At 38.5% G+C, this 22,104-nt stretch overlaps 2 protein-coding genes across 10 annotated transcripts in view; one reads left to right on the top strand and one right to left on the bottom strand.

Annotated features, from left to right (window-relative positions):
* LOC134224972 (glucose dehydrogenase [FAD, quinone]) overlaps positions 1–21,676 on the top strand; it is a 110,200-nt gene extending 88,524 nt beyond the window's left edge. The window contains exon 4 of the mRNA XM_062704674.1: positions 19,777–21,676. Coding sequence (XP_062560658.1) covers positions 19,777–21,586 — 1,810 coding nt within the window. The 3' untranslated portion in view covers positions 21,587–21,676. The remainder of the gene's footprint in view (positions 1–19,776) is intronic.
* The window catches only part of LOC134223873 (flotillin-2), a 619,172-nt gene that overhangs the window by 494,401 nt on the left and 102,667 nt on the right, over positions 1–22,104 (bottom strand). The window lies entirely within an intron of this gene.

The raw sequence follows: 22,104 nt of genomic DNA on the forward strand, positions 1-22,104 counted from the left end.
GTTCGATTTGATTAATGATGATATTGAGCAAATCGAATCTAGCCCAGGTGATTCGATTCATGCGAAAAAGCAAAGGATTCCGCCGATTGTGGTATCTGTTGCCGAGTTTTCTGGCTTTCGGAATGAAATCTTGAGTAACCTTCAGGGGATCAAGGTTTCATTTCAGATTGCTAGGAAGGGTGACTGCCGCGTTTTGCCGGGATCCTTTGACGATCGCAAACGTCTTCTTCAGTATTTAACTGAGAAGCGCCATAAATTCTTCACATACGACGACAAAACTGAGCGATTGTTCAAAGTCGTCTTGAAAGGTCTCCCCAGTGATGACAAATCACTGGATGAGATTAAAATTGAAATTTCTCAATTACTTGGATTTTCACCAGTCCAAGTAATTAAGATGGAGAAGGAAAACCGTTCTGGTACCTGCCAGAGGGGCATTTTTCAAGAATTTTATTTAGTTCATTTTAACAAAAGTGAACTAAATAATATGAAAAGTTTGGAAAAGGTCTGTATTATGTCCCATGTCCGTGTTACTTGGGAACATTTTCGCAGGCCTGGGGAAATTACCAAACCCCCACTCAGTGCCGTAAATGCCAAAAGTGGGATCATGGAACCAAACATTGTCACATGGATGCTAAATGCATGATTTGTGGTGGAACCTCTCACGCCAAGGAGGCCTGTCCTGTGAGAGAAGATTCCAATAAATTTAAATGTGCAAATTGTGGGGGCAATCATAAATCCAATTTCTGGGAATGCCCTTCGCGCAAAAAAGTTTTGAATTCCCGTGCAAAATTGATGACGGGAAATTCCAATCGGATCCCAGATTCGACGGGTAGAAATTTTTCAAACGCTCAAATTTCGAAACCGGTCGAGCAATTCATCTCTTCTCTTCGTTGGCATTACATCCCCCACTGGGACATTGCCGCCTCGCAGCTTAGTGTTCATTAAGCACATCCACAGTTATTAACTGCGAGGTTTCTAAGCCAAGTTACCATTTCTGCATTCGTATATCATGAGGCTAGCAGATGTTACTTTTATGCCCAGTCGAGATAATTTCCAATCCGAACCGGGAATCGAACCCAGCCACCCTCAGCATGGTCTTGCTTTGTAGCCGCGCATCTTACCGCACGGCTAAGGAGGGCCCCTCGAGCAATTCATACCCACCACAATTCACAAACAAATTTTGCCGCTCGTCAACGGGTAGCAAGCACTTCAGTAAATTCCAATTTTTCGAATGTACCTACGTATGCAAACATCGTTGCTGGTAGACAAAATTTCTCTTCTCAAAATGAGGTTTATACCCATGTCCCAACGGAAAATAACGGTCATGTTGCCGATTCAGGTAGCATGACTGCTTCCGATTTTGATTTTTTAACTGAACAATTGCATCACATGATTGATGCAATGTTCAAAGCAAATACCATTCCTGAAGCTGTTCAAGTTGGTATGAAGTACACACAAAAAATTGTTATCGGACTCCGTTTCAATGGATCCAAATAATTGTGTGAAAGTTCTAAATTGGAATGCCCGCTCTCTAAAGGGTAAGGAAGATGAATTATTCAACTTCCTTTCAGTTCATAATGTGCATATTGCCATTATAACTGAAACGTATTTAAAACCAGGACTCTCCATTAAAAGAAATCCAAACTATTTTATGTACAGAAATGATCGTCTTGACAGCGCCTGTGGTGGGGTTGCCATTGTCATTAATAGACGTATCAAACATAAATTATTTTCTTCGTTTGAAACCAAAGTTTTTGAAACCTTGGGAGTTTCTGTTGAAACAAATTTTGGACAATTTTCCTTCATTGCAGCCTACTTGCCTTTTCAATGCAATGGGCAGCAAAAGAATTTGTTGAAAGCTGATCTTCAAATTCTGACTCGCAACAAATCAAAATTCTTCGTAATTGGTGACTTCAATGCCAAACACCGTTCATGGAATAATGCTCAAAGCAATTCTAATGGTAAAATTTTATTTGAAGATTGTTCTGCGGGATATTATACTATTCAATATCCCAATGGACCAACTTGTTTTTCTTCCAGTCGAAATCCTTCTACAATTGATTTAGTTTTAACGGATTCAAGTCAGCTGTGTGGCCAATTGGTAACTCATGCTGACTTTGACTCTGATCATCTTCCTGTGACATTTGAAATCTCACAAGAAGCCATTTATAATCCAATCAGCTCTACTTTTAATTATCATAGAGCTGATTGGGATTTATATAAAACGTATATCGATAGGAATTTTGATGTTGATATTCCTCTCGATAACAAAAGTGATATTGATAATGCTCTCGTATCTTTGACAAATTTAATTGTCGAAGCCAGAGGCATTGCAATTCCTAAATGTGAAATTAAATTCAACTCCATTATTATTGACGACGATCTTCAGCTACTGATCCGTCTTAAAAATGTGAGAAGAAGGCAATACCAAAGAACTCGAGATCCCGCGTTGAAAGTTATTTGGCGAGATTTGCAAAATGAAATTAAAAAACGTTTCACTATTCTGAGAAATACCAACTTTGAGAATAATGTCTCGAAGTTGGATCCCAGTTCGAAACCCTTTTGGAAATTAACAAAAATTCTTAAAAAACCTCAAAAGCCAATTCCAGCGCTTAAAGAGGGAATTAAAATTTTATTTCAATCAAAGTTAATTGCCTATTTCCGGGGATTAAACCACCCGACTTGGACGTTAATTTACAATGTTATGGAAACTCATATGTGAATATGTACGTTATGTGGAAGATATTGATTTGAAAAATGTATTGGAGGTAACCACTTTCCCTTCGATGGGACTCGAACCCATGACCCTACAGTACGCTAGACTGGTGCTTTAACCAACTAAGCTACGAAGGACCTCCGTCGGCCTTCGCAACCTGGAACGAGCTCCAAATTGGACGCATAGTCAAATCACTCGCAATCCATTTCTCAAGCAATATTGTACACGTCCATTAGAGGAGCGTGAGTATTTAGAATGTCTGGCGGCTATACATTCTTCATCAGCAACGGTACTGATCAAGTGAGGTTTTGTAATTCTTGTTCGGTCGTGCCGAGTTGCGTAGGCAAGGGCAACTCAGGTTGCGAAGGCCGATTTATGAGGTCCTCTTCGTAGCCTTAGTTGGTTAAAGCACCAGTACTGTAGGGTCATGGGTTCGAGTCCCATCGAAGGGAAAGTGGTTACCTCCAATACATTTTTCAAATCAATATCTTCCACATAACGTACATATTCACATATGATTTTCCATAACATTGTAAAGGAACGTCCAAGTCGGGTGGTTTAATCCCGGAAATAGGCAATTAACTTTGATTGAACTGAACCTGAGTTGCGTGCTCTTGCCTACGCAATGCGGTCGGGTCTGAGCTTGACGACCGACTGGTAAATGCTTACACAACCTCACTTGATCAGTACCGTTGCTGATGAAGAATGTGACATTCTAAATACTCACGCTCCTCTAATGTGGACGTGTACAATACACATGTGGAAGTATTGGCTTGAGAAATGGATTGCGAGTGATTTGACTATGCGTCCAATTTGGGAATCTCGAGCTCGTTCAGTAGCCGCTAGGTTGCGAAGGCCGACGGAGGTCCTTCGTAGCTTAGTTGGTTAAAGCACCAGTCTAGCGTACTGTAGGGTCATGGGTTTGAGTCCCATCGAAGGGAAAGTGGTTACCTCCAATACATTTTTCAAATCAATATCTTCCACATAACGTACATATTCACATATTAGCGAGTTTCCATAACATTGTAAATTAACGTCCAAGTCGGGTGGTTTAATCCCGGAAATAGGCAATTAACTTTGATTGAACTGAACCTGAGTTGCGTGCTCTTGCCTACGCAATGCGGTCGGGTCTGAGCTTGACGACCGACTGGCAAATGCTTACACAACCTCACTTGATCAGTACCGTTGCTGATGAAGAATGTGTATAGCCGCCAGACATTCTAAATACTCACGCTCCTCTAATGTGGACGTGTACAATACACATGTGGAAGTATTGGCTTGAGAAATGGATTGCGAGTGATTTGACTATGCGTCCAATTTGGGAATCTCGAGCTCGTTCAGTAGCCGCTAGGTTGCGAAGGCCGACGGAGGTCCTTCGTAGCTTAGTTGGTTAAAGCACCAGTCTAGCGTACTGTAGGGTCATGGGTTCGAGTCCCATCGAAGGGAAAGTGGTTACCTCCAATACATTTTTCAAATCAATATCTTCCACATAACGTACATATTCACATATGAGTTTCCATAACATTGTAACTCAAAAACTTGCTCAGCAGTTCGAGAGTGCCCATAATTTTAGTCTAGGTCTCACTAGTCCAATTGAGGATCAGGTTACACGGAGCTTCGAAGACATTCTCAATCAAGAGAATGTTTTTGACCCTTCGTTGGGAACTAATTTGGATGAAGTGAGATCTATTACTAGAAAATTTAAAAATATGAAAGCCCCGGGTGATGATGGTATTTTCTACATACTTTATCCTTTTTGGTTAATTTATTTAACAAATGTTTTCAATTGGCATACTTCCCAGATAAATGGAAAAACGCCAAAGTTGTTCCAATTTTGAAGCCGGACAAAATCCAGCTGAGGCTTCTAGTTATCGCCTCAATCAGTTTGCTTTCTTCAATAAGCAAACTGTTTGAAAAGATTATTTTAAATAGAATGATGGTTCATATTAATGACAATTCTATTTTTGCTGATGAGCAATTTGGCGAAAGGGCATTCAACCACCCATCAGTTATTAAGAGTTACGAACTTAATTCGGCTCAACAAATCTGAAGGATATTCGACTGGAGTTGCTCTTCTTGATATAGAGAAAGCATTTGACAGTGTTTGGCATGAAGGTTTGATTGTAAAATTGATGAATTTTAATTTTCCTCTGTACATCATTAAACTGATCCAAAATTATTTATCAGATCGCTCACTGCAGGTAAACTATCAGAATACTAAATCTGATAGATTACCTGTAAGGGCTAGTGTCCCCAAGGCAGCATACTGGGGCCCATATTGTATAACATTTTTACTTCTGACTTACCTGATTTACCACCAGGGTGTCAAAAATCTTTGTTTGCAGATGACACGGGCCTTTCAGCCAAAGGGCGAAGCCTTTGTATCATTTGTAGTAGATTGCAAAAAAAGTTTTGATATTTTCCCCACTTACTTGCGAAAATAAAAAAATTCTCCGAATGCTTCCAAAACTCAGCTTATAATTTTCCCACATAAGCCGAGAGCTTCTTATTTGAAACCTTCTAGCAGGCATATTGTCACTATGAATGGGGTTCCAATTAATTGGTCTAGCGAAGCTAAATATTTAGGACTTCTGCTAGATCAAAAATTAACTTTTAAAAATCACATTGAAGGCCTTCAAGCCAAATGTAACAAATATATTAAGTGTCTATATCCACTTATAAACAGAAAATCAAAACTTTGTCTTAAGAACAAACTTTTGATTTACAAACAAATTTTTAGACCTGCCATGTTGTATGCTGTGCCAATATGGACTAGTTGCTGCAATACCAGAAAGAAGGCACTTCAGAGGATTCAAAATAAAATTCTGAAAATGATTCTGAAGTTGCCTCCGTGGTATAGTACCAATGAACTTCATAGAATTTCTAATATTGAGACATTGCAACAAATGTCCAACAAAATAATTTACAATTTTGACAAAAACCATTGCAATCTTCTATTGCAACGATTAACTCCTTGTACCCTTAGTATAAAATAGGTTAAGTTTAGTTTAAGTTGAAAACATTGTAATTCCTACATGGTTCAATTCAACCAGAGGAAAAATTCTAACTGCCAGAGGCAATTGAAATGTATTAATAATAACTAAAAAGTAACATAGCAAATAAGGATGATAGTGTTAAGAAAACACGGAACACCTAGTCTAAGAGATGAATGCATGTATTAGATAATTAGCAAATAATATATAAAAAAAAAAAAAAAGGAATTCGGGCAATTTGTTTTCGGAACATTGTACAATGTCAAAGAACCTCGGATGTTCTAAATAAAGGGATTTTAAATTAAGTCGTTTTCCAAACAATACCCAATCCCAATACCCCCCCCCCCTCCCCTCCCATTCCAAAAGAAATTGCCAATAACGAAATCAGGTTATAAGCAATAAATAAATATATTTTTTTCCTGAATAATGTTAAATTTGCATTACCAATTAATTATATTCTACAAAGTAAAAGTAAATTAGCTTTTAAAAGTGAAAAAAATGCAATTGTAAAAGAAGAATTTTCCATAAAGAAATCATCATCTATGGAAAAAATGATCAGTTTTATTGCTGTTTTATACTTTTTTATGAAAATTTTCATATAATTCATATTTGCTAATATTGATTTATTTATGGAAATTTTGTATTTTTTAATGGAACATTTTGATTTCTTATGGGAAATTTTTCTTTTATAATTGCAATTTCTGCTTTTAAAAGTTCTATTTTCTTAATTGGTCATGGAGATAGGGAAAATTTATATTTATTTATTGCTTATACCCTGATTTTTTTATTGGCAGTTTCCAAATTTATTATGGATAATTTTATTTTAGTCATTTATGTTCTGATAAAAAAAATATTGAAGTTATACCCGTTATTTGGTGGCCAGCCGTTAGAGCATCAGTTTATCAAGATTCATATGTTAACAATCTTGGATGATCGTCAATGTGCGGGATAAGTTATCACTTCTTTTACCGCTCGAATATGCTTGGTGCAATCGTATAACAATATAATCGGCTACAAGATTATGGAAAACGAATCCTACGGAAAACATACATTATGATTACCATAGAAATAAATGTAATGTGAATACGTGTACAAAACTCGTTTTTTTATGGAAACGCATGTCATCAAAGTCCCAATATCATCCTCTGCCAGCAAAGCATCATTAATAAACATTAAAGAATGTAAAAGTAAACTGCTACACTGATGACGGAACAGGTTTTCTTGGCGCTCCCATCACTCCCATAGTTTTTTTTATCCAAACCCTCTAGAATGAATCGGTAGTCAATCTTGACAACCTGGCTGTCTAGTGCAGAGGGATGTTTCACAAATTGGTTATACCAGCGGCCATGAACTCTATTGTTTGCTCTAGGATAAATACAATACTTTGAGACTCTCGATAGTTCAACTTGCAGGATAATGCTATATAGCCAGACCATGCTGAAGGCAACTGGACTCAGCTCTCTATATGCCGAGAGCAAGTTCGTTAATAATATCATGACGTATAGACAATATTGGGTAAAATTTTGCAGTATACGCTAGAAACGCATCATTATTGTTTTTGCTTCTGGGTGGTGCTCAGTTCGACGAAATGATATGATGCCAGTACTTTCGTGCAATATTGGTGCAACTCTATTTTTTTCTTTTTGACATTTTGTTGGCACGAAAAAAAGTATGAAGTTTCACCTTACAACAGCATTTTGACACAACAGAGTATATCGGAATCAAAACAAAATACCAGGAATAAAATCTTGATAAAAGAGAAAAAATGACAAATGAAAATGAACCGTTTGTTTGAGAAACTGCATGTCTGACATTTTTGGCCAAAACTGGATTTTTATATATTCTGGATCTTCGTCCTAAAATACGTATTCTTGTTTTGTTTGAGAAACTACCTAATATGTACGTACACGCTCCAGGGTAACGAGTTTTGGTAAAAACTATTGATATGTATCGAAAAAATAAAAAGATTCAGTGCCATTCAAAAGAGTTTTCTGTTGTTTTCTCGGAATCGTGTAAAATGGATATACCTATGCAGTTTCTCAAATGATTCAAATAGTATCAATTATATCCTCCTAGTTTTAATATTAACCTTACTTATATGTTCATTTTACCGTTTTATTGCAAGCGAGAGACATCACCCTGTACCGCTAGGTGGATAATTCTGAATTGTTTTATATTTTGATACAGAAATAGCCTTTCTATGTACACTGCAAAAATAGTACTCCCATATGATTGATGGACTCGAAGGATGATACCGACAATTACTACCCTTTCTTGCAATGAACGATTTACCTCGCTTATTAGCGAGCTCGTAATATGCAATTAAGACCTAGTACACCACACTTGATCAAAAAGGGAGGGGAAAAGCAGTTCGACTGGGTTGTACGTTATATACCCGGCTCTCAATTACGGTTGGGGTTATGATTTCCTAGAGGAAGAGAGGATCATGACATCAACACTACTTATAATAAGTCATTAACTTTGGTGGCTTTTGAAGTTCGGGGTGAGAAATAATTGAATATCATATTGGCTGAGAAAAATGTAGTTTTCACATTCTTGAGCTTGCTATTTATCATTTTTCATTATTTATGTATCATTCGACAAGTTACATCAAGTTTCCGTCCCTTGACCCATGACCCTAGAGGACTGATGAATGAATGAAGGCCAATGTCAGCCGCTCACGGAATACGACATTACAAATTGATCCGAGCTGTACTTCGAAAGCGCACGTAGTTCCAGGTAGTTCCGAGCGCCACGCGCATCAGACGACGACAAAGAGAAATGACATCTCACCTTGGTTGCCGCACTGAACGAAGCTGGGCGTATTTATGTAGATGATATCCGTTGACTTTAGCACAGTTAATGCCTACTGATTTCAGATACGACGATGACCACGCCAAGATGCTGGGGTTTCTCATATTAATCATCAAGCTGACCAATGAACCGGAAACAGCTGGAGTGCAATGCATATGAAGATAAAGTAGGGTGCATGAAATAATGGAATAGCATGTAGAGTGTAGTCGAATGCGATTTGATTTTCTCAATATATCAATAACTAGCTGACCCGATGAACTTTGTCTCGCCAAAAATTGATAAATTTTCTGATACCATTTTTTGCATACACAATTTTTCTAGAAAACAAATCGGTTCTTCAGAATGATTTTTTTGGATGATGCAAACAAACAAAAATAAGCAGAAATCAAACTTTCCATTATCGAATGATAATGCCTACTTCGTGTGATCAAGATTTAAAATTGCCATACAAAACTTACGAAAAATCATTTCATCGATGAGATTGGATTTTGATTTTCAACTTTTTCCAGCTTCGTCGTGAATAGAAGAAAACGATTGGGCTGCCAATTTTTAAGTGATGCGCGGTCGTACAAATGCCATCTTTGTTTTATATATATAGGGGAACTGTTCCGTTTTTCATCTCACTGAACATATATTAATCTCATCACAAAACAGAGAAATCTCGCTTAACTTTTCAAAAGGATCTAAGTAACATTTTTTCATGAATTAATTTGAATAGCGCAATAAACAGAAACATGAAAGCTTTCGATTGCAGTAATCAAATTAATTGATGAATGAAATGTTACTTAGGTCCTTTCGAAAAGTTAAGCGAGAAATACAGCACCAATCTTGTCACTTCTTTTTGATAACATGCGTGCTCACTGCTTAAAAAAAATCACAAAAATAAATAACAAATCAAATACCTTTTCATTGCTTTGTTTTTGATGGGATGGAAATGGGAGCTATGAAATGAAGTGCCGAACCGTTCCCCTATATATAGAGTAAGATGGTCAACACTTAAAAATCTATCCGATTCTTTTGTTTTTATTTCTACAAGCACTCACGATAGGTAGCATATCGTAATAGATATACTTCACTGTAAATTCTATTGAAAATGCTCCATCTGCTATGAACACCGGTGCTAATCCAACTTATTTTTCACAGATATGTAAAAACCGGGTCCCTAACGGTAAATGAGTGAGGGCAAAGGGAAGATTTTTGACTAACGTTCATTATATAGTCACAAAATCACATACCCAAGGAAAGAAATGCGTTTCATCAAAACTAACCACGGATGACAAGGGACTTTGATTTAGTTCTTGTCGAGTTGCATGCTCTTCTTTATCTTTTCTACCATCTTTGATTGTCAATAGAGAGCGAGTTCAACCTATCAGACTAAATAAATATTTACTTAAAATGTGCGACAATATGTGATGAAAGGTGTGAAAGCACGGGTAAAATTGTATCTTACTTTAGCCTTGCATACCAGGTAGAGTGTCTTTACAGAAGTGCTCCACAGTAGAAGAGACCTGCTGTATGAGTAGTACATAGTGCACGTCAGTAGTGGAAACCTGGGGTGGCATTGCGCATCTCGGTTCGAACGAAATTCTATCGAGTGTTTGGCATTGCGGCTTTTGATTCGATCTCGAAAACGACTCGAGGTGGTACAAGAATAACAAGATGTTTTGGCATTATGGATAATCGATAGCATACTGGAAAACGACTCAAGTCGAATGAAAAATGCTCGTCACCTTCATAGCTTTCGAATGTTACGAAAATTATTTTAAACTTTTAGTGGAATGTATATACTTTCCATAAGACAAGTTTGTACAATTCCATTTAATTCCACTACTTTATTGTACCTTTGACATAAACGCATTTCGACCTCAACAGTAAGGCCGACTTCAGTGTCTCGTACTTGACTCGACTCGATAAATCGAGTCAAGTACGAGGCACTGAAGACGGCCTTATTGTTGAGGTCGAAATACGTATCTGTCAATAATGATAACAATAAAGTAGTGGAATTAAATGGAATTGTACAAACTCGTCTTATGACTAGTTTCGAATGTTGTTCGAGAGTCATGTATTGCTGAAAGTTTTTAAATATAATTGTTATTATTTCTTTACGTGAAGAGTAGCAATTTTTCATTATTGTATCTTGAAGGAAAGAATGACATTAGTATACCTACTAGGGTGCCACTTTTAAGTTCAATTTGATGTTAATTCGCGAATCGGACCAAAGCCTTAGGCGCTTACAACAACCTATTTACATGGAAGATTAAGAACACAGCCTAAATGTATGCAATTTGATAAACAGAAAATTGTCATTTACCTGTTCTCTTTACACTTGTGGGCTTGTGTTGTGAAGAGTGGGTATGGCGCACGCTCTTTCATACAAAGAGAAAATATATTTATGCACGATACACTCGGATAAAAAATGAAGAAGTTTTTACACCTTTTCTTGAATACTCCTCAGAGCGAACCAACCCTGTTTAGGGGTGCTCAAAATCTTGCTAGGGGAACAGACGGGTTTGGCAGGTTTTGTTCTATTATTGTCAGGGGAGTTTTTGTCAATCAAATTTTATGGAATTTGGCCACAATATTCTTTGATATGCAAAGAATGTTTAGGCCAAATTTGAGCATAATCAGTCATAAAAAACTCCCCTGACAATAATAGAACAAAACCTGCCAAAGCCGTCATTCCCCCTATTAAAATTTTGAAATTTTTGTAGCTTTGAAAACTTTTGAGATCAGAGACGGAGAAAATTAGACCGATACAATTCAGTCCCACCCCCTCGGATTTTTTTTACCCAAAAGTAATATTTTGAGGGGGCAACAAAATAGCATTTGGATAATTTTGAGAATTTTCAAAGCATTTTTTAAAAAATCCGAGGAGTTTTTATTTATTTTTTTTATTATAATATTTATTTCTTATTATCCCCCCCTTAACTTCCCGGAGACCAATGTTAATTGAATATTTGTAACGACCTTATCAGATTTCTAGGCAATGTTTATTACAGTGTAGTTTATTTTTACGCGGTACCGCATGAATTCAAAACACAACGTGTAAAGATCAAGCAAACTGATAATATAGAAACACGATTCATGTCATTACGGAACTTTTTTTAACGGAATTTTTGTTATCGGATTTTTGAAATAACACGTCGGGTTTTTTAAACAACGTGGTTTATTTTTACGCGGTTTTGATTTACATTGAAAAAGATCGACGTAAAAAAACCTTTGTGTATTGATCTTAAGTGAAATAGATAATCCTGATTTGTAAAATAAATATAGTAAGTAAAGGAGTTTGAAAAGTAATTCAAGAAATTAGTTAGTAATGTAAAAAAAGGGTTGTTATATTGACATACTGTTTTATTGAATAAATTCCGTGGATCTTAAAGTATAAACGCCAGATAAGGACTGTTCAGTTTATAAAGAGGATACATTGTATTGTCGATGTTTTTTGAACTATCAATCTTTTTGGAAAGCTGTTTTTTTTCGTTAAATATATTATTTGACCTTCTAGAAATGAAATCCAATTATCAACAAAACAGTTCTAACTAAAAAATTTGCGATATTCATATCAATCTCAATTTATTGGATTTTCAACAGCTCCAACCGTTTATATTCCTATTTCGGGCTGCCACAGGCTCTACTGTTCCTGGATATCTTCAAATAATTGACAGTGTGTTTCTTTCCGATCTTCTTGCTGACTTTATTGACATGCCGATTTACATTTTTCTTACAAACTTTGACAATAGGCACTATTTTTTAGGATTTAAACTGTTTAATTTTTCAGTTGACAGTTTAAAATTTCAGTTGACAGTGTATTATAATATACGATAAAGCAAACTCCAATGTCCAATCTGTCTGTTTTATATCGTCATGTTAATGTGTCCTCTCAATAAACTGAACAGTCCTTAGTCGCCGAAGAAAAACTTACCTCCAGAAAACAAGCTATTATTAGGGTAAAATGCCCAATAATGGACCCCCTAGCAGCTCTTCCTCTCATGAAGAGTAGAAACTTTCAACAAATTTATGTCGCGTGATATCTAATAACAAGTTCTGCGTTCAAATTCAGTCTCCCCGAACGTTTAGGGTCCCCAGGTCCAATCCCACCGCGTGCAGCCAGCGTGTTCGTAACCCTCCACGAAGTCGCAGACCTCTATCTGGTTCTCTGTTGAATATTGTTTTCACTATTATTTCATCCGACATTCGCACTAAGTGACAAGCCCACTGAAGTCTGCCGTATTTTATACGAATCACAATACATATTTTCTTCTTTGTATACTTGATACAGCTCATGATTCATGCGTCTGCGCCACACACCATTTTCTAGTTTCCCTCCGAGTATTGTACGCAGCACTTTCCGCTCGAAAATCTCGAAAGTTCTCCGGTCCGCCTCTTTTTACGTCCATGCTTCATGTCCATAAAGGGCCACTGGTAGAATCAGAGTTTTGTAAAGAGCAAGTTTCGTTTCCATCTGCATGTTGCGGGACCTAAGCTGGTTACGGCATACGTCAAAGGCCCCATTCGCAGTAGCAATACGTCTTTTCACTCCACGGGAAACATATCTTAAGCATATCTTGATATTTAAATGATATTTCGGTGCAAATGTTTGATATTGTTACCTGTTATTTTATCTCTTACTAGCGAAAGTAACCCAGCTTTGCCCGGGTGTTGCAAATGTCATAATTAACTATTTGCAGCACCGCACTCTAGATCAATTTTTTGCTTTTATTTTGTTTTTCTCAAAAGCTGACCCAAAATTGTGTTCTAATATTTTTTTTACATTTCCCCGTTAAAATCATCAACTTTTTTAATATACAAACCTTGCGAATCTCAAAACGAATTAATTAGGGAAAAAATCTTGCAAATCGGCCAACCCGTTCGCGAGTTAAATCGTCAGGAAGGAAATCTCAACTCATTTTTATTATATAGAAGATATCAATCAAGTCCATATCATGTTTTGTTATTCTGTACATGGGTTCTACCCGGATTACTACATATAGCATAACTTAATTATCTCATGATATTTTAGTGCAAAATATTGATATTATCGACCGATCTTTTATTTGTTATATCAATCTTGTCCATATCTCAATTTGCTATCTTATCAACATTTGATATTATTGAGCTATTTTCGTCTACTCGGGTAGGTCTTCCTCTATCTCTACCTGCCACCATGTACTTTGCCTTGGTAGAGTTAATGGTTAAGCCTATCTTCGCCGTCTCCCTCTTCAGTGGGACAAAAGCCTCCACTACTGCTCTGCGATCGATTCCAATGAGGTCGATGTCGTCCACAAAGCCCAGAAGCATATGCGACCGTGTGATGATAGTGGTGTTCCACTGCAGGCCAGATCTTCTAATAGCGCCCTCGAGTGCAATGTTCAACGATAAATTCGAAAGTGCATCACTCTGCTTCCATCCGTCTAAGGTCACAAACGATGTTGACAAGTCGTCTGCAATCTGAATACTTGATTTCGAGCCATCCAGCGTTGCACGCATCAGTCTTATCAGTTTCGCCGGAAAACCATGTTCGGACATTATCTTCCACAACTCATTTCTTTTCACTGAATCGTACGCTGCTCTGAAATCAATGAACAGATGGTGAGTCGGCAAGTTGTACTCCCGGAATTTGTCAATGATCATCCGCAGACTAAACATCTGATCCGTCGTTGATCGGCCCTCACGAAAACCTGCCTGGTATTCGCCGACGAAGGACTTCTCAAGCGGTCTCAGTCTGTTAAACAGGATATGTGACAGGATTTGTACGCCGAGTTCAAAAGGGTGATCTCTCTGTAATTGGCACACTCTAGTCTGTGCCCTTTCTTATAAATTGGGCATATATCAAGACAAAATTTTCAAAACGATTTATCTGCTTTTGTAATCAAAGATTCAAACGACGATTTGACGAATCTGATAGCTCTCCCACGCAAACCAACACCACCATTAGGTAGGTGAAGGTTCCCGCTATCTGTTGATGGTGTTGGTTTGCGTGGGAGAGCTATCACATTCGTCAAATCGTCGTTTGAATCTTTGTTTACAAAAGCAGATAAGTCGTTTTGAAAATTTTGTCTTGATATGACCATCGAACCAGCCGGCAGGCAGTTCTTTATCCTCCCATATTTTTTTTAAAATAATGTGGTGGATTGATTTATGCAGCTGCTCACTCCCGTATTTGAGAAGCTCGACCGCGATCTCGTCCTTCCCAGCAGCTTTACTGTTGTTCAGCTCGTTAAGAGCCTTCTTCACCCTGTCCAGCTTGACCGTCGCCGACTATGTCCATCCTGCTCCTTAGCACACCTTCATTTTCACCGTTCAACAAATCTTCGAAGTGCTGCTTCCACCTGTCTGTCAGCAAAAAATATAAGCATACATAAAACACTCAAACACACGACGTTAATTAGCATTTCAAAGTCTGACTGAATTGCTTCTCTATAGTCGCCACATCATTTGATTTTCAAGTTCCGATTCGGAATGATCTTCTTCCCTATTATGGATCACCAAAAATATTCCTATAATGGACACTCTCGTAATAGTTTTTTTTTTACAAAATTGTTAAAAATCATCTATTTTTACATTCCAAAGCATTTCTAATGTATCGCATTTCTAATGTATTCCAATGATCGAATCAGGTTCTCCGGTGGAATCTCAAAGTAAAATGTTTACATTCCTTTTCTTCTTCTTATTGGCAATCCATCCCCCACCGGGAGGTTTTTTAGCCAAGGTACCATTATTGCATTCGTATATCACGAGGCTAACACGATGGTACTTTTATGTCCAGGGAAATTGAGACCATTTCCAATCCGAAAATTGCCCAGACCGGCACCGGGAATCGTACCCAGCCTCCCTCAGAATGATCTTGTTTTGTAGCCGCGCGTCTCACCGCACCGTGTGGGCCCCGACGTACCCACACATTAGATCTAATAATCGATTTTGAAGCCGCATACGGATTGACACGAGTAGAATGATTTTCACGAAGTTCGTTCAGCTTTTTGTTTTTGCCGACCACATTGATATTATGGCACGTAACTTTGAGAAGATGGAGGCAGCCTTCATTTGTCTGAGGATGGGAGTTAAGCGGATCGGACTAGTCATCTACACCAGCGGTTCTCAACCTGGGGTACATGTACCCCTGGGGGTACCTTCGCTGGCCCTAGGGGGTACATCGGACAAAAATGCATAATGGCGCACGTATTACGATTCTAATCAGAACTTATTGATAAAGTTTGGATAATTGAGTATATTTTATTTAGCCTTGATTATATTGATATTTGGTGCTAAAAATGCCCCTCAATTGAACGTCGGGATTAGATCTATGCGTGTATTTATTTAAATCATCAAACATGTGTTCAGTTTTACGATTATTTAATAATTTGTGATATTCAAATAAATACTCACTGACCAATATTCATTCTGAAAAGTGACGGTGCAGAGCCGAATATGAATATGTTTAGAAGTGAAGTGACAAAGAAGGCCGATGGGCTTCATAAAAAATATTCGAATATTTGAAGCTCTGCTCTCTACTGTCAATTTACGAATGAACATGTGTCAGCGAGTATTTATTTATACTTTTGAAATTATAAAATAATCGTAAAACTGAACACATTTTTATTATTTAAATAAAAGCTTACGTAGACATAATACCGACGATAAATTGAGAGGCACTTTTAGCAGAAAATACAATCAAGGCTAATTATGGTTTTTTGGCACGCATGTACCATAATCAAATGAGTGAGTCTATGGAGAAGAAAACTGAGTAAGTCATTCTATGTTTTGAATAATCAAAACACGAATGTCAAAACTCGAACTGAATGTGCTTCATGAAGGTGAATATTTTATACTCTGATGTAGAGAACACCGTGGGGCATCGAAGTCCGTACACTTAAGTACTTCAGCATATGCAAAAGTCTTTAGAAAATAAGAATCGAATGCAAATAAATTTGTCGTCAATGATTTTGTCGTCCAGACAGATGCATGAGGGTCTCTAATTTTGAAATATACTGCATTTACGCTTCGAAAACTACGAAAAACATGATAAAATAACGAATTTAATCAATACCTTCTGAATCTAAGACCGTCCACCATGGACGGATTTCGAATTATAGGATTACAATCAGTACAGCTTTTTGTTGTCTAAATAATCAAATTGAACCAGATCGATCGACTAAACTACTACTGCGAAAAGTTCAATACGCACCTCAAGAAGCGATCCATTTGGTTTTTATTCCGCTGGTCTTACTTTATTTATTGCGATTTGCAAATTGGATATAGATACTTTTGGTGCAATTAAGGGTAACACGCGAACAAATGGCACCCGAAATTTCGCGTTTGCTGGTGAGCGATTTGTTTTTGATTTTTGTTATTTTAATTTCCCAGCCAACATACCGTTTCAATGACCACAAATCTTACTGCCAAGCATATAAACATTATAAGATAAATTGTTTATAAATTAATTACCTTAAACTCTTTCTAACCTATTGATCCTGCGCAATCCTACGCCTTTGCGCGCAAAGCTAATTGGAGACCCCTGGTACTTAGTTCCAGAAGCATCCTTCTACGCTTCTCGGAAGCCTTCTCACAAGCAGCTCGAAGACCTCCTTTCAAGATGTTCAGAAGTCTTCTTTAAAAAGATTCGGAAGCCTCCTTTCCAAAGACTTGGAAGCATCCTTTCAAGAGTTTTGGAAGCCTCCTTTCAAGAGGCCAAGAAGCCTTCTTTTAAGAGGCTCGAAAGACTTCTTTCAAGAGGCTCAGAAACCTCCTTTTAAGGCTCCTTTAAGACTCCGAAAGCTCCTTTCAAGAAGCTCGTATGCTTCCTTTCAGGAGGCTCGGAAGCTCACTTTCAAAAAGCTCGGAAAGCTCCTTTCAAGAGACTCGGAAGCCTTCTTTCAAAATACTCCGGAAGCTCCTTTCAAAATGCTCGTAAGGAGGCTCCTGCTTTTAAAAGACTCGGAAAGCTCCTTTCAAGAAGCCTCCTTTTAAGAGTGTCGGGAGCCTTCTTTCAAAAGACTCGGAGAGCTCCTTTCGAGAGGCTCGAAAGCGTACTTACAAGTGGTTCGGAAGCCTCCTTTCAAGAAGCTTGGAATTCTTCTTTCAAGAGGCTCAGAAGCGTCCTTTTAAGATGCAAAGGAAACCTCCTTTTAAGTGGCTCGAAAGCCGCCATCCAAGAGGCTTGAAAGCCTCTCTGCAAGAGGCTCAGAAGCCTCTTATCAAGAGGTGCGGAAACTTACTTTCAAGAGATTCAGAAGCTAGGAATTATTCTTTTAAAAGGCTTGGAAGCATCTTTTCAAAGTGCTCGGATTTTTTTTCAAGAGGGGGTACCTCAGCTGATGCAAAAGTTCGAAGGGGTACCTCTCAAGAAAAAGGTTGAGAACCGCTGATCTACACGTACTAGGGTTCAATGACCGCCGAAAACGATACCAACAGAGAACTCTGGACGATAAAACGAACAATTCAGTCCATTTTCTGAATTCCTTGATCGATTTCAACCAAATTTGGAACACATATCTTGCGCTGATAGTTTTTCAGCCAGCCAATCTTCTCCTGGATTTCCAATAAAACGTATATCCTGCTAGAGTGGGGCGCAGTTGTATGGAAAAACGCAAACTTCGTCCGATCAAGTGAGATCAAGGTTTTTCTGAATCGTTTTGGGACCCCAATCAAGTGTGCAAAATATGGGCTCGATTGGTTGCAACCTCGCATGCCGCATCGCGTTTTAAATTTACATGGAGATTAGAAGCAACCAATCGGTCCCAAATTCTGCACAGTTGTTCAGGACCCAGAATGGCTTCGAAAAACCATTGATTTGAAAAAATGACCATGACGCCCCACTCTAATATCCTGCGTGCGTGCTCCCGGGTTCGTCACCTACCGCCATCGATGTCTACCATACCACATCGCTATTCAAGTGCTCTGCGTAATGCAACGTACACACCAGTCAAGCAGTTTGACGAACATTGACTCCGCCCCCAAGAAAACGCTTCGGTTGCTGCTTTGTTTGATCGTGTGTGAAGTTGTTCGAACAACCATTTGACAGTTGGCGGCTCGGTTGGAAAAAATTAAAACGGTTTGATTTTGGTTTGAGTTGTCGGGGGTGGAGTCAAGGTTCGCCGATCATGTTTGAGCATTTGTAGTGAAGTTGCACAAACCCCCATATATTTTTTGATAGTTGGTGCTCAAGTTGGCGCTTCGGTCGTTCGTGTGTGATATTGTTGGTCGAATAAATTGATTGTTCGTGCCGCTGTTGGAAAAACTTGGTGGATGTTGGAATAAACGAGAGGTGGAGTCAATGTTGGTCAAACTGCTTGACCGTGTGTACGTTCCATAATGAACAGTATAGAACTCAAATGAGATGTATAATGCTTATTTTAGCATATGCTAAATATAATGTAAAACCAGTGGGATACCGCTCACATTGAGCTAGGTTCACGTTCTATGACCAGTGTTGGGATTTTCCAAAAAAAAATATAGAATGGCCAATAAAGTGAATATAAAATTTCCTAGAGTAATGAAAAATTTCTATAACTATACAAAAAAAAATACGAAAAAGCAATAAAATTGATAAAATTTTCCATGAACTTTAAACGCTTTTAAAGTTCGCTCATCAATTTAATACGTAAACGGCGCCTTCGTATTGGCACAGTGGTTTCCTGTTTATAGCAAAAAGGATGTTTTTACACATGCTTTAGCACCGTATTCCGATTAACCAATCTTGTTTGAAAGGATTCACGACTGTAATCAAGTTTTGCAATATAATCACTGATACCGCTTGATATGGCAACAATCATTCGGGTAAATTTATGGTCCATGAACCTGTGCCCAGGAGCAGCGACGATGCTTACGCTAGAACATACGTTCTTGATCTTGAGTGCCCACAACTACATATCAATTCACATAAACCGTAAGGCTATACCGGCTTTTCCGCTAGCGAAGCCGGCAACTATGCACTATGAAGGGTCGCTCGTTTGGTTGATATTGATAGCCCACCAGCGGGGTAACGCTAGTGCAGTGGTTGAATGCAACTCGCTACAGTGCAATTGTCTCCGCGTGAATTCACCCTGTTGCATTCGATCATTTTACTGCCTGCACTGATCCCAGATGACTAGTAGTTGTTTAAATATGCAATAGTTCTGGCTGGTCAGAACTAGTCTAATTGTAACCGTGCGCGAGAAAGTACGCGATGCTCAAATTGTTCCACAAGCTGAGTAGAGTTTAAGGATATTCATGCAGGATGCAGCTGTCGGGTATAGTACTTCTGCTGATGCTGGCTAGTTTCCGCTATTACACTGAAGCTCAAGATAGCATCATGTCTATGATTGAGTTTCTCCAGGATGGCGAGAGGAGACTGGATAGAGAACTTCCTGATAGAAAAACTTTGAATGAAGAATACGATTTCGTGATAGTTGGCGCCGGGTCAGCAGGTTGTACTTTAGCAGCCAGACTGTCGGAAATAAGTGATTGGAATATTTTACTCATAGAAGCTGGTGCGAATGAAAATCTGCTGATGGATATTCCAATGTTCGTTCATTATATGCAAAGTTATGATGTGAACTGGGACTATCGAACAAAGCCAAGTGATCAGTACTGTCTGGCATTTAAAAACAATCAGTGTAGATTTCCACGGGGAAAAGTGATGGGCGGATCGAGTGTGCTTAATTACATGATTTACACGAGAGGAAATCGACGTGACTTCGATAGTTGGGCTGCTGCCGGAAATGAAGGATGGAGTTACAAAGACGTGCTACCTTACTTTCAAAAATTAGAACACAGTGTAGTTTCTGATTCGTATCCAGGATATGCTGGGAAGACAGGGCCATTATCAGTATCATATGTGCCATATAAATCAAAAATAGCGAAGTTGTTCTTGGAAGCATCAATACAAGCGGGAATTCCATATGTGGACTACAATGGCCCAGAACAAGTGGGAGTTTCGTTTATCCAGAGCACCACTAGAAATGGATATCGTGACAGTACGAATGCTGCATATTTATATCCCTTGAGGAACCAAACGAATTTACATGTAAAGAAGCGGAGTCAAGTTACAAAAATCATTATTGATAAAGAAACGAAACAAGCAACGGGTGTGAAATTTTATCATAATCGCAAATATTACACAGTTAGGGCTCGACATGAAGTAATATTATCAGCTGGAGCAATAGGATCTCCTCATCTTTTACTGCTATCCGGGGTAGGTCCCGCGCAACATCTTCGAGAGAAAGGCATCAAACCAATAGTGGATCTACCTGTGGGTTACAATTTCCAAGATCACACAGCTGCTGGAGCACTAACATTTCTAGTCAACAACACGAAGAGTATGATGGTTGAACGAGCAATGTCGATCGAAAACTTTATGGATTTGCAACTTCGTCATACGGGACCCTTAGCTTCAATCGGTGGGTGTGAAACAATAGGTTTCTTTGACTCAGAACATCCAAACGAATCGGATGGTTGGCCCGATTATGAACTATTACAAATAGGTGGAACCATGGCTGGCGATCCTTCATTTGAACTAAACTTCAATTATAAGCATGAAACTTTCCAAAAATTATTCGGAGAGATTCAACGAAAAAGCCTCAGTGGATTTACAGTATTTCCGCTTATATTGAGACCTCGAAGCAGCGGTCGTATATCGCTGAAGAATGCCAACCCTTTCCGATACCCAGTGATAGAGCCAAACTACTTCTCAGATCCATACGATTTGGACATCTCGGTGAAAGCAATACGCAAAACATTGGAAATAATCGATCAACCCGCAATGCAAAAACTCAACGCTCATCTCCTCCCGGTTTCAATGCCAGGATGCGAGCAGTATGAGTTCAACTCCGATGAGTACTGGAAATGTTTCACGAGACATGCCACCTATACCATCTACCACCACGTGGGCACCTGTAAAATGGGTCCCCGAAAAGATCGCACTGCAGTTGTTGATCCTCGCTTGAGAGTGCACGGAATCAAAGGTCTGCGAGTGGTGGATGCCAGTATCATGCCGAATGTTCCGGCGGGGCATACCAACGCACCAACGGTTATGATCGCCGAAAAAGCAGCCGACATGATAAAAGAAGATTGGAATATGGTTCGGTGATGAACATTATGTTGGCGTAGAACTACAAGCTTTAACTTAATATGTATATACTTATGAGAAGACTGGTTTAATAAATGTTTAAGTGCAATCTGTGTGAAAAAAAAATCATATTTCGGGACTGCTTTGCGATTTGGGCGTAACTTATTTTGTAAACAAACGTTGCTTCATGGATTCCGGAGAATGCAAGCGTTTTCATCCCAAACTAATTCCCTTATCTGGTAGAGGAAATCCTAATCTGCCGGATCCATACCGTGGTTTCCTCATGAAATGCTTGTTTTAGCAGGAATTTGCCTTCCAATGTTTGTTTACAAAATAAGTTACGCCCAAATCGCAAATCGGTCCCGATTTGTTTTCTTTCTAGTCCGAAATAAGTGTCCCTAACAAAGTTATAGTTGTAGGGCATAAAAAACTAGAATGTAGTTATCGCAAGTTCTTTCATTCGTATATGCGTGCGGACTATAGAAAAGATATGTTAAAATTTGTATTGTGTTTTTATATGATTTTTTTAAGCAGTTTAC

Source organism: Armigeres subalbatus, chromosome 3, assembly GCF_024139115.2.
Source record: "Armigeres subalbatus isolate Guangzhou_Male chromosome 3, GZ_Asu_2, whole genome shotgun sequence".
Lineage (NCBI taxonomy): Eukaryota > Metazoa > Arthropoda > Insecta > Diptera > Culicidae > Armigeres > Armigeres subalbatus.